The 15,711-nt window shown below is 49.4% G+C and overlaps 1 protein-coding gene across 42 annotated transcripts in view; it reads right to left on the reverse strand.

The window, feature by feature from the left end:
- Positions 1-3,072: 3,072 nt before the first annotated feature.
- HHAT (hedgehog acyltransferase) overlaps positions 3,073-15,711 on the reverse strand; it is a 322,109-nt gene continuing 309,470 nt past the window's right edge. For 31 of the 42 annotated variants that reach the window (XR_014816614.1, XR_014816608.1, XR_014816611.1 and 28 more), the window contains one exon: positions 3,073-4,144. Coding sequence is in view for 35 of the 42 variants with exons in the window: in XM_084978138.1 (XP_084834264.1) it covers positions 4,053-4,144 (92 nt within the window). In the remaining 7 variants the exon portion in view is untranslated. Of the gene's footprint in view, positions 4,145-6,929; positions 6,986-15,711 lie in introns of all 42 variants that reach the window. The other 11 variants (XR_014816613.1, XM_013979981.3, XM_084978124.1 and 8 more) reach the window with 3 other exon arrangements.

The following is a 15,711-nucleotide window of genomic DNA, read 5'->3' on the forward strand; positions in this document are numbered from 1 at the left end:
TTTTATCAAATGCTCTTTCTGCATCTATTGAGATGATCGTGTAGTTTTTGTCATTTCTTTAGGTGATGTGGTACATCATATTGATTTTGTATGGTGAACCAACCTTATGAACTTAGGGGTGAATCCAGCTTGGTCGTGGCATATGATCTTTTTTATATTGTTGGCAAATCCAGTATTTTTAATGACTTTCTCCCAACACTCTATTATTTTATGACATTGTAGAAAAGCATAATAAAACTAAGGGTGATATATTTTTTAATTCCAAATGATTGGAGTTAATTTCACAAGTGTCACCTAATAAAGTACTACCATTGTATTCTTTAGATACCCTCAACAGTGAAAAAAAATTTGTGAATATGATTTTTATAATCAGTCAAAAGGACTAGTAATTCAGAGCCCAGTAATAGATATTACATTTTGGGTGCCAATTGGGTTTCAAATATAAAAGACAAGGAATTTTGTTGGTTTGTTTAAAAATAACAAACCAGAGAGGCATCTCAACATGCACAGAGAAAGGCCAGTGCTGTCAAGATAATTTGGCTTCTCGAAGCTGGATGGTGTGTATAGTACTGTACTATATACTATAGTATATTATATGGTACGTTCTGGTACATGTGCTAGAAGGAAATATAAACGTATGTATATCTTATGGTTAACTTCTTATAGTCAATAATCATAATTATTTTAAATAAGCAATGAGGAGTCTCAATTTCTCTAAGGGGAAACCCTCCCACTAAATAACTCTCCCAATATATAACTCATTATACAACTTTATATCTATGATATCCACATTTTTGTTCTAGATCTACGGTCTTTAATAGAACAGAAGGCTTTCTGCTGTCACTGCAGGCAATTAATCTCAGGAAATAATGAAATAATTTTCGGTCTTCCTGCACAGTCCCAAGAATGAGTGAAAATGACCCACATGTGGCCATCCTTCAGATATTTTACTTGCCTGCTTGGGGATAGTCATGGCCGTCATGCTTGGAAGTCTCCAGTCTGACCACAGAGCTAGACTGAAGTCTCAGGGGGACCCTGAGGCTAGACCTGACCTTGAGATTTGTCTCGTTTCCCAGCTCTGTGCTTGAAGTTGCCCAGGGCTGAGCGCTATGGAAAGGGCTCTAGCAGGTGTTCTCATCTGGAACGGCTCTGTCGGCCCAGACACCTCAGGAGTCTTTCATTGAAAGCAGCTCCAAGACACGAGTCCATATGCGTGAAAAGTGACATGTTACCATTTTCATATTTTCATTTTCATATTACAGCTGGAGGATGAAGTTAAGACAGTGGTCCTGAATAACCCACATACTGGTTAATCAGGCCTCCAGATTTTTTGGCCTCGCCTGCAACATGCAGAAGTTCCCGGACCAGGGATTGAACCCTCGCCAGAGAGGTAACAATGCTAAATCCTTTAACTGTTAGGCCACCAATTTATAGCTACATACAGAAATCATTTACTAATTCCGGAGCACCACTCTAAATCATATAACAGCTTAAAAGAAATGGAGAATTATAATTTCATTTATTTTCACTGACTCTTCCAGTGTAGTTTAATGAGTGAACAAGCCTATTTGTTTTCATAGGAATGGCATCTCTGAAGAGTTGAAAATAATTTGCATTATTTATAGATGCACATACATTAGACACTCTCCTACAATTATCTTTACACTACCTTTTCTCCTTAGTAGGCCATTTCCTTCCACGTAGACTTCAGCCAAATGCCTCTAGCTGACCACAAATCTTGAATTTGTGTTAAGAGTCCCTGAGGTTTTCATGGCTGTCACGGCTCAGCAGAAAAGAATCTAGTATCCATGAGGACCCAGGTTCAATCCCTGGCCTTGCTCAGTGGGTTAAGGATCCAGTGTTGCCGTGAGCTGTGATGTAGGTCACAGACGTGGCTTGGATCTGACGTGGCTGTGACATAAGCTAGTGGCTTCAGCTCTGATTCGACCCCTAGCCTGGGAACCTCCATATGCCACAGGCATGGCTCTAAAGAGACAGAAAGAAAGAAAAAAAGAGTCCATTAGTTTTTTTAAAAAAATTTTTTAAATAAGAAAGGAGTTCCCGTTGTGGCTCAGCAGTAACAAACCCAACTAGTACCCATGAAGATGTGAGTTCAATCCCTGGCCTCGCTCAGTGGGTTGAGGATCTGGTGTTGCCATGAGCTGTGGTGTAGGTCGCAGATGCGGCTTGGGTCCTGCATTGCTGTGGCTGCAGCTCTGATTCAACTGCTAGCCTGGGATCCTCCATATGCTGTGGGTGCAGCCCTAAAAAGATTAGATAGATAGATAGATAGATAGGTAGATGGGTAGATAGATGGGTAGGTAGGTAGATAGGTAGATAGGTAGGTAGGTAGGTAGATAGGTAGATAGATAGATAGGTAGGTAGGTAGATAGACAGATAGGTAGATAGATAGATAGATAGATAGATAGGTAGATAGGTAGATAGGTGGGTAGGTAGATAGATGGGTAGGTAGGTAGAGTCCATGAGGCTTTACTGTATTCATCGGAGTGCCCACTCACTCTTCTTCAACCTCATACTCGCCTGCCTCTGTCTCTCTCTCCTTTACCAAGTCAGCTGCTGAGACAATGGATGCCTGGGTCTGCCTGTCCCCCTCTGGCCTCTGTCCTTTGCTGCAGCTAACATGCTGTGTGCCCACTTCTTGTCATCCACATCTGGTCCCCCCCCCACCCCCGATTGCATGGGTAGGAAGAAAGGACATCAGAGAATGACTGGTCCAGCAGGCGAGGAATTTAAATCTCATTGAGCTGATAAACACAGCCAGTACACAAGGACAAAGCCACATGACTACTATCAGCCAGTGGGGCACAGACCAGGTCCAAGTGCACCTTTCGCTCAATGACAATTAATTCATGTGTTCGAGATGTTCTAGTCGCCTGTAGTTGGGTACACTAGGAATTCGCATTTTAAAGCTGCTTCACTTACCCCCTGCTCCCTCAGGGAAAACAAATCCAAAGCCAACAGAATTATTCTGAATTATGTACCACTTGGGGCCATCAGTGGCCTGTTAGCATCTTTCCAGAAGAGTGAATAATTCAGAATTATGTCCGTGTGTTTAGATTTTAAACGTTTTCTTCCAAAAACACTCAAAACAATGTTACAAAGATATGAATTCTCTATGTGATAAACAGCCTCCATTTTATCTGAAACGAAACAGAACAGTGCAAACCACAGAGTGCACGACACTTGGTGGGAAGAGGACAGCTGGGACCAGGAAGGCATCCTGGCCCTCTTCCTACACTGCCTCACCTCGTAACACTGTCTGGGATCCACTAATTCCCTGGGTGTTTTTGGTTTTGTTTTTAAATTTTGCTGCTTTGCTGGGAAACAATTAACTGTCAGGTGGAAGAACTGCCATGTTTATTCTTCTCTGCAAATCTAGGGAACAGGCAAGCAAACGTAGATGATGCTGAAGAAGCTCCAATAACAGCTCCCGTGGGTCCTAACTCTTTGCAGTGCCACCCACAGAACATATGCTGCCTTCTGGGTCGGGATAATTAGAAACACAGCTGTGGCTTTGTCACCTCCCTGCTGAGAAGCTAAAATGTGAAGCTGAACCCAGTGCTGGTTCTAGAAACCATGCTGCAGGTCAGAGGGAAGGGTCACTTCAACGCCACCAACCCAACATGTTTCAGAAATAACACCCCATGGAGGACAGGGCCATCACTAATCAGGATTTCTGTGCCTCAATCAAGAAATGTTTATTGCATCGACTTCTTGGTAAAGGAGCAAGAACCTGGAGGGCCCTTGGGACTGGGGCCTGGACTACAGTGTCACCATGTGTAGCTAGGCAAGACCTTTTGCTGCTTTGGACCCCAGCTTACTCAGCAGGAAGGTGATGGGGCCGGGGAGGAGGGGCTCCAAGTTCCCAAAGTTATGAGAGCTCAAGCTCCCCAACTTGGAGTGAGGTAACTTCAACAAAAGATGAGCAGATCAAGCACTGGTCCCCTGGAGGTTACCTTGGAGTTCAAGGTCAGGGTGGAGCACCGTTTGCCTTGGAAGCCAGCAACAAGGGCTGGCCTGACCTGGCGGCATTAATCTACAGCGTACGTCTGGGCCCAGGCAATGCCCACGTGGGAATAGCAGTACAGGAATCCCAGGACAGAGAGGGTCACCCATGGCCAGCCTGCGGGAGGAAGACAGAGATGGAAGAGCGATTAGAAATGCCTGGGGTCAGACTTCCCACAGGTGCAAACTGTCTCCCTTTGGAGGAGGCAACTCAAGAAACAACAGGGGCCTTGGTTTATGCATTAAGACACATGCCCCCTACCCAATTTGTTCTAACGGGACACCAGCAGGTGGATCCCTACATCCCCGCTGGGGGCAGCATAAAATAAGGGGTGCACTATTGCACATACAAATTACATTTACAAATGGGACAAGCTTCCAAAGAATACACAATTAGAAGACTCAAGCAACTCATTATCAAGAAAGATGACAAGTCTGAGACACCTAGTAAATCTCAAAATATACATTGACCATAATATTGAATTGTGTACCCTCTGCAAGCACACAGAAGAGAGAGCCTAAATTAAACATCTGCTTTCAAAAGTCAAAGCTTTTAGTGGTTCCTTGGACAAACACTTGTCTTAGAATATCTGATGTTCTTTCTTTTTTTAAAAAAGTATCAGCCTTTTCTGCTGAATATTCATCACTTAATGATGTCCACATCTTCTACATGTTTCACTTATTCAAATGTTGATTGGGGGCTTGAAGAGCCAAAGGTGCTGTGGAAGGTACTAGATGCCAAAATGGAAAGATTCAGTTCTGCATCAAAGGTGGGTCACTCCAGCGGGCTTTACAAGCCAGGAAGTAGGTGCTAGGTCATGGTGTGTACAGGGTACATGTCATCTGGGCTCTGTGGATGAGCAAGAGCATGTCAGATGGAAAGGGATGGGACAAGCTACCAGAGAGACCGCTGGGTGCGTGAGCATCACGGGATCAGCCAAGGAACGGGGATCGTGTGATGTGACGACCGCCCAGGGAGGGGCAGCCAGGGTGGGAACGGAAGTAGGGAGGAGGTAGTGGGGAGCCCCCCGTGTTAGAGCTATTCTACCTCTGGCAGGCTCTCTTCTTGCTGTGTCGACCATGAGCTGCTGTCACTACTAATATGACATAGGTTCAGTTGATATGCCATAGTGGTTAAGTGCGCAGTCCCGGAAGTGGAATTAGACACATGCTCAAATCTCGACTCTGCCACTTGCCAGCTCTATAACCTTGAGCACCTTAATGAGACTCAAATTATAAAACTAGGAGGAGGAGAGCAACTTACTGCACAGTGTCCTTATAAGGTGCCATGGACTGAACTGTGTACCCAGTCCTTAATTCTCAGGTTGAAGCCCTAACCCCCAGCGTGGTGGAACTGGAGGTGGGGCCTTTGGGAGGCTGAGAGGGGGCCATGGGGGAGGGCCTCTCATGAGGGGATCAGGGCCCTTTTAAGAAGTGACCCCGGGAGCTGGCTTCCTCTCTCTCACTGGCGTGTCAGGACGCAGCGCGAAGGCAGCCACCTGCAGGTCAGGAAGAGGATGCTCACCAGCAACAACACCAGCTGGAACTTGGCTCTTGGATTTTCCAGCTCCCAGAACTGAGAAATAAACGCCTGTTGTCTCAGTCACCCAGGCTGAAGTATTTTGTTACGGCTTCCTGAACTAAGGGCATGAGGATACTGAGAAATGATGTCAAGACCTGGCCCAGGACAGGAGCCTTTCTTTAGAAAGGTGGTGATAATGACATTGACAGGGCAAAGTCTTTCCGCACCAAGATTAGAGAGAGCACAGGGAAAGCAAGCTCTGGTCTTCCTCCTAACTCTTGCTCCTTGGACTGACCTGCACACAATTTTCCCAGGCCCTGAAGGCAAGAGAATGGAGCACAGCAGAGGACCCCCCAACGGCCTGACTCTAGGACCAGCCCTGCAGCCCCACCTCCCACCTGCTAGTCAGCAGGACGAGAGTTTCCTGCTGGACCAAACTAACATGGACTCAGTGGCTTCAAAGAACAGAAGTGTCCTCTCCCACACTCTTGGAGGCCAGAGGTCTGAAATCGAGGTGTTGACAGAGCCACCCCCTCTGAAGGTGCTAGGGGGCCCCAGGCCTTCCTTGGCTTATGGTGGCATCACTCTAGTCTCTGCCTCTTTCTTCACATGGCCGTCTTCTCTGTGTCCTCACCTCTAACAAGGACACCAGTCTCTGGCTTCAGGGCCCACCCTAAATCCAGGACAGTTTGTTTCTTCAGATCCATAATTACACCTGCAAAGACCCTATTTCCAAATATAGTCACATTCTGAGGTTCTAGAGACATATGAATTTTGTGGGCACTATTCAGCCCAGTGCAGCCAGGTACCTTTCCAGGCTTCCAGATGGACTCATCCTGCCCAGAGGCCCTCTAATCTCTCACCTCTGTGGCTCAGACACAGATGCCAGGGGACCTGTCCACACCTGCCCCTCCATAGGTTCTGGGAGAGGGGAGGGAGCTTCAGGTTCAGGAGGCAGACCCAGACCTCAGCTGTGTTTAGGGTGAGGCAGCAAGAGATGTTTGGGAAACACAGAAGCCAAGAGGCTGGCTGCAGAGCTGGGAGAATGGAGATGTTTCATTTACACAAAGCTGGGCTTGGGGCACTGCATCACCGTGCTTGGCTCCATGGCTGTCAAGGGACATCACTGTGAAAGCTTCTGCCCAGCACGTAGAACTGTAAGGAGGACCAACCCCAACACTGCCCGGAGGTGAGGCATATACATGCTCAGTCTGGACCACAGCTGAGCCCTGGACATTCTCCCCAGGTCGCCACATGCCAGCAGAGACAGATGGCAGTAATCCTTTACAATGAGAGGTCAAAAATAAAAGCGTGTACAATAAAATAAGATCACAGATTTGGTAGCGCTTTTTAAAAGTGTTTCAGAAATGTAAAGGGTTACCTGAGAATTCTCTTACATACAGACAGCTCATTGGTCTTCTTAATGCACAAGTGTTCCTGCAGACAGAAACCCCAGGGTGTACCAGCTGGTTGCCAAGGACCCTTCTCCTCTCTTGACCTCAGGGGTCAAATATGTGATGACAAGGAAAAGACAGGTTCCACAGGGGCCCTTCCGCAGCATTCAGCCAACATGTCACGAGCATGTGCTGGGCGCCTGGCCCTGCTCTAGACACGGAACTCTTCTTGTACAGTTGCCTGCAGGGATGAGGTCCTCCACTGTGGCAGCTGCTCACAAAGCATGGATGTGGCTCAAGAGTGAGGGGCACTTGAGCAGAGCCCCCTATTCATCGGGCTCAGGTAAGCCCAGGATTACACAACTGGAAAGAAACCAGGATGGACTGTCACTCCTGTAATATTAAAAAAGATGGCGTCCAACAGGGCTCCGTGCTGCCCAAGGAACGCTGCCTCGTCTCGCGGTCCTCTCTCCCCTGGCCTCTGCCTAGTTCTTCTCCTTCCATGTTGTCCCTTCTCCAGGCTTTCTAGTCGCCCATGTCCAGTAAACTCCCTCCCTTATCCTTACATCTTTAAACCCAGGCATGCACACACACACGCTCCATTAATGTGGCTTAAAAAGACGGGTGGGCTGTACTGTATCAGTCAAAGGAAAAGATCCTTCTTAAGAGGGTCCTTTAGAACTGAAGCCCCCTGCATACTCTGTACATTCATGGCTTGGCCCCCAGAGTCGATGAAGTGTGCAGCTTCCCAGTGGGCTTTCAATACCTGGTCCTGACCAGATGCAAATAGGTCCACAGTTTGAATGGATATCAGTGAGGCAGCATTGAAGATATTATGAACAGGGTGCTAGGAAGTCAGACAACCGGTGAAAAGGATGGGGGATATAGTTAATAGGACAGATTGACAGATACAGCTAAACGCATGTCAGTTGGATACAGCACAATAGATTCAGTTAAGAGGACCAATGCAGGTGTATAGCAGATGGAGTTATTAGGAGGTAGGTGGTTGTATCATGATATTGTCAAGAGGACATTGGTGGGTTTTAGAATAACCACAGCTAATGAGAAACAGGTAGGACACAGAGGGGAATGGCTACAGCTAGTAGAAAGTGAGCCGTGTAATTTTACTTGAGGTTATTAAGGCTGAGCAGTTCTCTGAGCAATTACATCCGTATGAAGGGTCTGGAAAGGCACAGGCTCGGGACACTGAAGGAAAAGGCCGTTATCACGCAGGACCATGAGAAGGCAAAGGACAGGTCAAATTGGTGTTCTGGAAAGTGTAGGGATGATTAGAGGAAGAAGCAGGTCTCACGAAAAACTCTGAAAGGTAACATTGTAAAATGGTGCAGCCACTGTGGAAGAGAGTCTGGAGGGTCCTCAAGAAATTGCACATAGAAGTACCACGTGCGTACCCGAAGGAATTAAATGCAAGAAGTACAAGAAATATTTGCACACCCAAGGGCACAGCACACCGCTTACAACAGCCAAAAGGCAGAAGAAACCCAAGTGTCCACTGATAGATGGAAATATACATAGAATGAGGATTTATACATAGAATGTGGATATATACATAGAATGGAATATTAATCACCCCCAAGAGGGAAATTCTGACACGTGCTGCAGCACGGATGAACCTTGAGGACATTATGCAACACTCCAGTCACAAAAGGTCAAATACTGTATGACTCCCACATATAAAAGGTACCTAGAACAGTCAAATTCATAGAGACAGACAGTAAAATGATGGTTGCCAGGGGCTGGGAGGAGTGGGGGAGTTAGTGTTTAAATGGGTACAGAGTTTCAGTTCTGCAAGGTGCCAAAAGTTCTGGGCACGGATGGTGGTGGTGGTGGTAGCAACGTGAAGGTACTTCACCACCACGCAACTGTAAGCCTCAAATGGTTAAAATGGTAAGTTTCATGTTATAGATAATTTACCAGAAGAAAAACATTCATACTGAGCCAAAGAAGCCACCAGCAAAATAATACATGCTGTATTATTCTTTTTATATAACATGCAACAAAAAGCATGTCTGTGGTTGCCTGGGGCAGGAGCAGAGGGAGAAACCGATAACAAAGGGGCGGTAGGAATCTTTGGGGCTGATGATGTTTTGCAACCTGATCATGGGGCTGTTTTTCAAGGGACATACAACTGAAAAACACGTTAAATGGATGCATTTTATTGGGCAAAAATTATTTCTCAATAAAGTTGTCATAAAAAATTGTAAGGTGTTATTGGAACATTAGCAAATCACAGACTCGCTGTCCTCTGCTATGTTCTGGGCTATTATGCCCCAAGGTATTCAAACAAAAGATGCAGGAAGATAGAATCTGTTTTTTGTATGATGCTGGGCTTCCGACCCTCCCCTCCCTAGAGGCACGAGGACTTGCCGGGTGGAGGACTGAACCCTGGGCTCCCCCTGCTATGCTGTCTTCCACTGGGGCTTCTGAGGAAGACGGCCAGAGGAGCTCTCTTAGCCATGCAGATGCATGCAGCAGCTGAATCAGCACAAATCCCCATCCCGGGGAAGAAATCAGTCCTTCCTAATGAGAGCGCAGTTCATGGAATTGCTGAGTTGTGTATGAGCCGCCAAGTACCCCATCAAAGGCTGGGCCACGCTGCAGAGCCATGACCGCCATCTTGCCTCTAACACGTCTTTTTTTTGCTTTTTAGGGCCACACCCATAGCACATGGAAGTTCCTGGGCTAACGGTTGAATCTGCACTGCAGCTGCCAGCCTACACCACAGCCATGGCAATGCTGCATCTGCGACCCACACTGCCGTTTGTGCCAACGATGGATGCTTAACACGCTGAGCGAGGCCAGGGATCAAATCCACACCCTCACAGAGCTATGTTGGGTTCTTAACCTGCTGAGCCATGACGGCAACTCCTAAGAGGGCTTTTTCAAAGGCCACATCCCACTGTTAACCATTATTTCAAGAAAATGGCTGGTGACCAGCCTATGAACAAACTTTGCAGTAAAGCCTTCTTCCTACCCTTCCCCCCAGTCAACCAGCACCAGTCTCTGTCCATGTGTGAGTTGGTCATGAAGACGAGGCAAAATCTACTCTACAGTTTACAAAGAATACACCGTCTTAGTGCATCCTCACAGCGCTCCGAGACAGAAATGTCTAACCTATACTGACATTCGTGCTTGAAGCCATACTGGCCCCAAATGGCCCAGGCCCACACCCCAGCCAGGGTGTCTGGCCCTACGCTACGTGGGGAAGAGTTTGAAGGACTTCCACCTGGTTTTTAATTTTACCTACCTTTTTCACTTTTTTTTTTTTTTGTTCATTTCCCCAATACATTATTATTATTTTTTCTACAGTACAGCGTGGTGACCCAGATACACACACATGTACACATTCTCTTTTCTCACATGATCAGGCGCCATCATAAATGACTAGACAGAGTTCCCAGTGCTACACAGCAGGATCCCATTGCTAATCCATTCCAAAGGCAATAGTCTGCATCTATTAACCCCAAGCTCCCCATCCAACCCACTCCCTCCCCCTCGGCAACCACAAGCCTATTCTCCAAATCCATGATTTTCTTTTATCTACCATAAACAATGCCCTTACGTCCTCGCTCCACCCACCCAGGCAAGTTTTCTGGCCAGAGGCTCCGAGGCCCGGTTGCCTGTGGTCTTTCCTGCTCACTCACTGCTCCGTCATCCCCTGGCTGGGTCACAGTCCCCCTGAGGGCTGAGGAACAGCGTGACCCTCTCAGCTTGGCCTGTGGGTCACTACAGCAGGGCAGATAGACGCTCACCTTCTGGTCCCATGAAGCAGCAATGTCACCCGGTGACTCACAGCCATTCTAAGAAATGGAAAAGAGGGGATTCCATCCTGAGAGCCACTGGGCTACAAAGGAAACAAATGTCACCTCCCCAGATAGACTGGCCTTGGCTGGAGCCTGGTCTGCAAATGTGCGGGATTGTATCATGACCATTAAGTGCCACCAACGTACCCATCCACATCCCTGGGCATGCAGGTGCCTATCCATCCTGGAGAGGACCAATGTGAGGCCGGTGAATGCCCATCCCCACGGAGGCCTCTTATGAGAGGGCAGGCTTGGAGGGCATCCGTGGGGAAAGGGAAGACAGAGGTAATTCCAGGAGATGCTGCAGAAGACAGAGTCACAGGACATGGTGACTGCCACATTTGGGGCCAGAGAATATATGTCCTTTCACCCATCCTGAGCGCTGCCTCAGTACCCCCAGGGCCGACACTGGCTGGGTGCACATCAGAGAGACTACATCTTACGTTCAGAGACCAATACGCTACCTACTTGTTAGTAAAAGCCATGGTCCCAGCCTCCCCTCGGGACCTGTCCTCTGATGCAACATCCAAAGGGATACCACGTGGTTCTGCAGGGGCCTCTGGCACCTGCTCCAGCACGTGGCCACCATCTCTCTGAAGGGACTACTCCATGCCCGTGCCTCACCATTTGCTGGATATTTTGAACAGCAGCCCCACACCCTGGGTATGCGTTGCTGTGCCTTGGTGGCCTTTTCTGCTCTGACGCCAGTGGAGCTTGAAGGTTTCTTTTCTCAGAGCACTGGCTGGTGCATCAGACTCTCCGCCTAGGGGGCTGGCTCCGAGTCTGAGAAGCACCCCTCCCCTGCCCTGGCGCTCTCTGCACCACCCACCAGCTTCTCTCCTGTCATTTCGTTAATTATTCAGAATGACTCTATGCACTTTCATTAAAACAGCTCGCTCCTGACAGCACTTTAACAACACCCAGATCTAATGGGGGCTGATGATAAGGTACCCGGGTAGCTTTATTTAAGTCTTATTTACCCTCCTAGTCCCAGCCTGGAGATATTATGGAGCCATTCATCAAATAGCCCTGGGCCCCTATGTTTCGTCAAGTTCTGCTGGACAATGAAGTGACTCAATCACACACAGTTCTCTGTGCTATACAGTGACTTTTATCTTCACAAAGCTACAGGCCAGGAGCATCTCTCTTCTCATCCAAGGGCCACCTTATCAAAGGACACAAAGCAAGACGAATGCTGCCCAGGCTCTGAAGCCTGTAAGCTGCTGGGTCTATTTTCAAACCCATGGAAATATGGGCAGAAGGCCTGAAGAACCAGCTCTTCCTACTCCAGGGCTATCATAACAACTTCTTCCCTAAAGTGTACAAACCTGGGCCTCAAACCCAGGTTTTGAGGCCTCTGGTGTTTTTCCAAAAATCACTCAGCTCCCTCTTTCACACCTTCTCATGAGAAAGAAGAACCAGATGGTTCTAGTTTGTTCAAGAGTTTTTGTTTGTTTTTTGTTTGTCTTTATAGGGCCACACCCGCAGCATAGGGAGGTTCCCAGGTTAGGGGTTAAATCAGAGCTGTAGCCCTTGGCCTACACCACAGCCACAGCAAAGCCAGGTCCTTAACCCACTGAGCCAGGCCAGGGATCGAACCTGCGTCCTCATGGATCCTAGTCACATTCATTTCTGCGGAGCCATGCCGGGAACTCCTAGTTTGTTCAAGATTGAGGCATGAAATCATAGGGCACTGGTTCTCAAACATGAGGCCACATTAGAATTACCTGAAGGACCATGTCAGAATGCAAGGTCCCACCGCCCAGAGCTTCTGGGTAGCTCCTCCTGCTCCAAGAGGTCTGAGTAGGCCTAAGATTTGCATCTCTAACCCGATCCCCGGTGACGTGGGGGCTGCTGGCAGCACTGTTCAAGGGGCCTCTGCAGGAAGCGGATGGAAGAGCTTCCTGCCAGGTGTTCATACATGGTTGGACTCTCTCTCTCGGAGCAGAGGGGCTGGACCAGTACTGAGCGTGACCGGTGGCCAGCCCTTTGCCGGGTACAGCCCGCATCCTCGCAACGGCCTTCTCAGAGAGGTGTGATTCGCCCCATGTCACAGAAAGAGAAAGCAAGGCTCGGAGGCGTAGGGCAACTTTCTCGAGGTCTGACAGCCTCCTGGTCAGCAGACCACACTTAGAACTCAAGGCCGTGTGGTTCCAAGTGTGCTTGGCCACGTAAGCTCTGGACGCAGAAACTGGCTCACCCCACGGCCTGCCTCCTGGCCAGATGCCTTTCCTTCACGTCCTCTGCCTGCAAATCTCATTTCACCCCCCTACCCGTGGCGATGGTGCCAAGGAAACCAGAAGGGGAAGCAGAAGGTTCCTATTTTCAGGGGTCATTCATCACTCACTTGCTCGGTCACCCCATCTCCAGGGTCCTCGGTTTCTCCATCCTTGTTGGGGTGGCGGGGTGGGGGGGAGGGAAAGCCTGGCTGGACATGTTTGTCCCCCTCCTAGTGGCCACTGCCTAATTTAGCCTGGGGCCCCTGAGGAGCAGGTTCCCAGGGTCTGGAGGGTCTTTGGTTAAGATCGTCAGTCAAGGTTATTGGATCCTGGCCCTGGGCTGAGCCTCCAGCAGGGAGACACAGAAGAAGGGGTGACTCCAACTGCCCATGGGGGGGCTCCCTGCCATCGTGAGCAAACGTGATGCGCCAGGCACTGTGTACACATTTTCACGGCACGAACCACGGTCTTTAATACATCACGTTGTTCACGGCCCATTTCACATCCTGATGGAGCCGACCTGTGTGCACTTTCCATCCTCCCGCCCCTCCCAGGGCAAGCCCCGGGGGCAGGTGCTTACCGAGGCACGCGCTGCCATAAAGCAAAAGCATTTCACGGGAAATCGAGGAAGCGGGGATAACAAACCAGGGCCCCTTTTTCTTACCCTGACAGTATGAGTAGAAGGCAGTGCTGAGAAAACACATTTTTTTTCCCTCCAGGGCCAAGAGGGTGGGGGACCTGCTTCCCAGAAAACTCTTCCTGCCATTTGCTGAAACAGCCCCGGCTCCGGCCACTGGGACCAGAGGCTGCGCAGTCAGAATGCAATTCTGTTTCTTTTCCTAAACATGTTTTTTTTTTTTTTTTAAACCACCTAATTAGGGCTGCTGTTCATCACTACTTCACCACCACGCTACTTAACACGGCGGATGCTGCCTAGCAAATGAGCTCATGGAAGCTGCTCCCCGCAAACAAAGGGATGGGGCACCGTGTGGCGCAGGCTCACCCACCTGGACATTTACGAAGCTCCTACTGTGTACCCAGCACGTAGACAGGCAGCCCTGACACATGTCACACGAACAGCCTGAGTCTTCCTCTGAGGCCTGTGACAGTGCGCCCCCAAAGGCTAAGAGCACGCTCTGGGGCCCCCAACGCTCGGCTTAACCTTGAGATTTGGTTCCACATCCTGCAACATGCAGATGGTGGAAGGCTCCGGGAAAAGAGAGGACAGAGACAAGATTCTCAGACACCTGGGCCAGCTGGGATGATAAACTGAACTTTCCCTCTGATGAAAACAGCCGAGCTTAATGGCTTTTGTTTTGTTCTCTAAACTGACAAGGCAACTACGAGATGCTGGAGGTCTGGGAACCACGTCATGGGAAAGAGGCTGGCGATGTTGATCAGGAAACTTGCAGACTCTAGAGAAAAGAACTACCTGCAAATACGTAACAGTCGACCCCTCAGAAGCTGGATGAGAGGACAGCTGTGCACCCTGGGGCGGGGGGGTGTTGGGGGGGGACTGGGGGGGAGGGGCACTCTGGAGGCGGAAGAACGCTCTGACAGGTGGAACCCCCTTCCCTGGAACGGGCTCGGGATGCTCTGAGCATCCTTGTCGCAGGCAGAGGTGGCAAAGGCAGCGGCCAGAACTCAATGGAGGAGGTTCTTCTTCCCAACCAGAGACAGAACAGGGCCGAGTCTATGAATCAGCTTCTTTCTTCCCAGGTCCCCAGACCAGGGCATCCACTGTAAAATGGTCAGTAAATAAATAGACGTGGGCACATGAGTACTTCTGAGTACTCAGTCACAAGACTGCCACGTCCCTACTACAGGTAACCAGAAACCACACTTGGTGCAAAATCCCTGCTCAAGAAACCCTGGGGAAGTTCCTTTGGCACATCCTGTGGGACATGATGCCAACTGACAGAAGTCCCCACTTGTGCGTGTGCCTGGGAGAAGAGGCACCTGGCACTTAGTGGCTGTGAGCACCCAGACAGTGCCACGGGACAGCAGGGCAGGAAGAGCCACTCCAAATTGCTTGACTTAAATTTCTCAGCAAAGAACACGAGGATAAAAGCGAACCCCTGCAGTGGCGGCAGCGGCCTCTTCCCCCAGAACTCTCAGGAGCGACGGTGGCTGCCCCCGCCCTTGGGATGAGGCCAGGGCTCTTAGGCCACTGTTCCAAGGAGGGAAAAGAAGCACAGAAAACCCCACAGGGCCCTCCCATCAAACCCGCATGCCCTGGAGACCCAGCGCTCTGCTGAGCGTGAGCAGAGAGCCACGGAGCAGCCCCCCACCACAGCCGCCTCTGCTCTGCAGGAGTGTGAGGCTGTGGGGCCACGTGGGGAAGCCCAGCTGCCTGGCTCTGGATAAGGGCCATGACCCCTGCTGCTGGCACCTCAGGCCACACGGCAGGCAGGGGCCAGGGAGGGGGATGAGAGGAAGAAAAAGCACACACGTGTGAGGCAGACTCCAGCAAAGCTCAGCCATTCCAGGCACTGTTTCCCAAGAGACACTGTCGCACAGAAGCCACTTCCAGGAGGCTCCGGAAGGGCTCCTTGGGGTGGGTACACTCACTGGTAAGTCAAAGTTGAGCCTGGAAAAAGGCCCACAGGCCTCATGGGAAGAGAATTAAATAAGCTTCTTCTACATCGCTCCAGAAGACAGAACTGAGGACGAGGGAGGGGAGGGGACGAGGCTGATTCCTGCGACTCTACAAAGGAGCTGAAACC

This window comes from Sus scrofa, chromosome 9, assembly GCF_054392235.1.
Source record: "Sus scrofa isolate SSC_HxYL_T2T_F1_AM1 chromosome 9, Sscrofa_HxYL_maternal_Yorkshire_Landrace_v2.0, whole genome shotgun sequence".
Classification (NCBI taxonomy): domain Eukaryota; kingdom Metazoa; phylum Chordata; class Mammalia; order Artiodactyla; family Suidae; genus Sus; species Sus scrofa.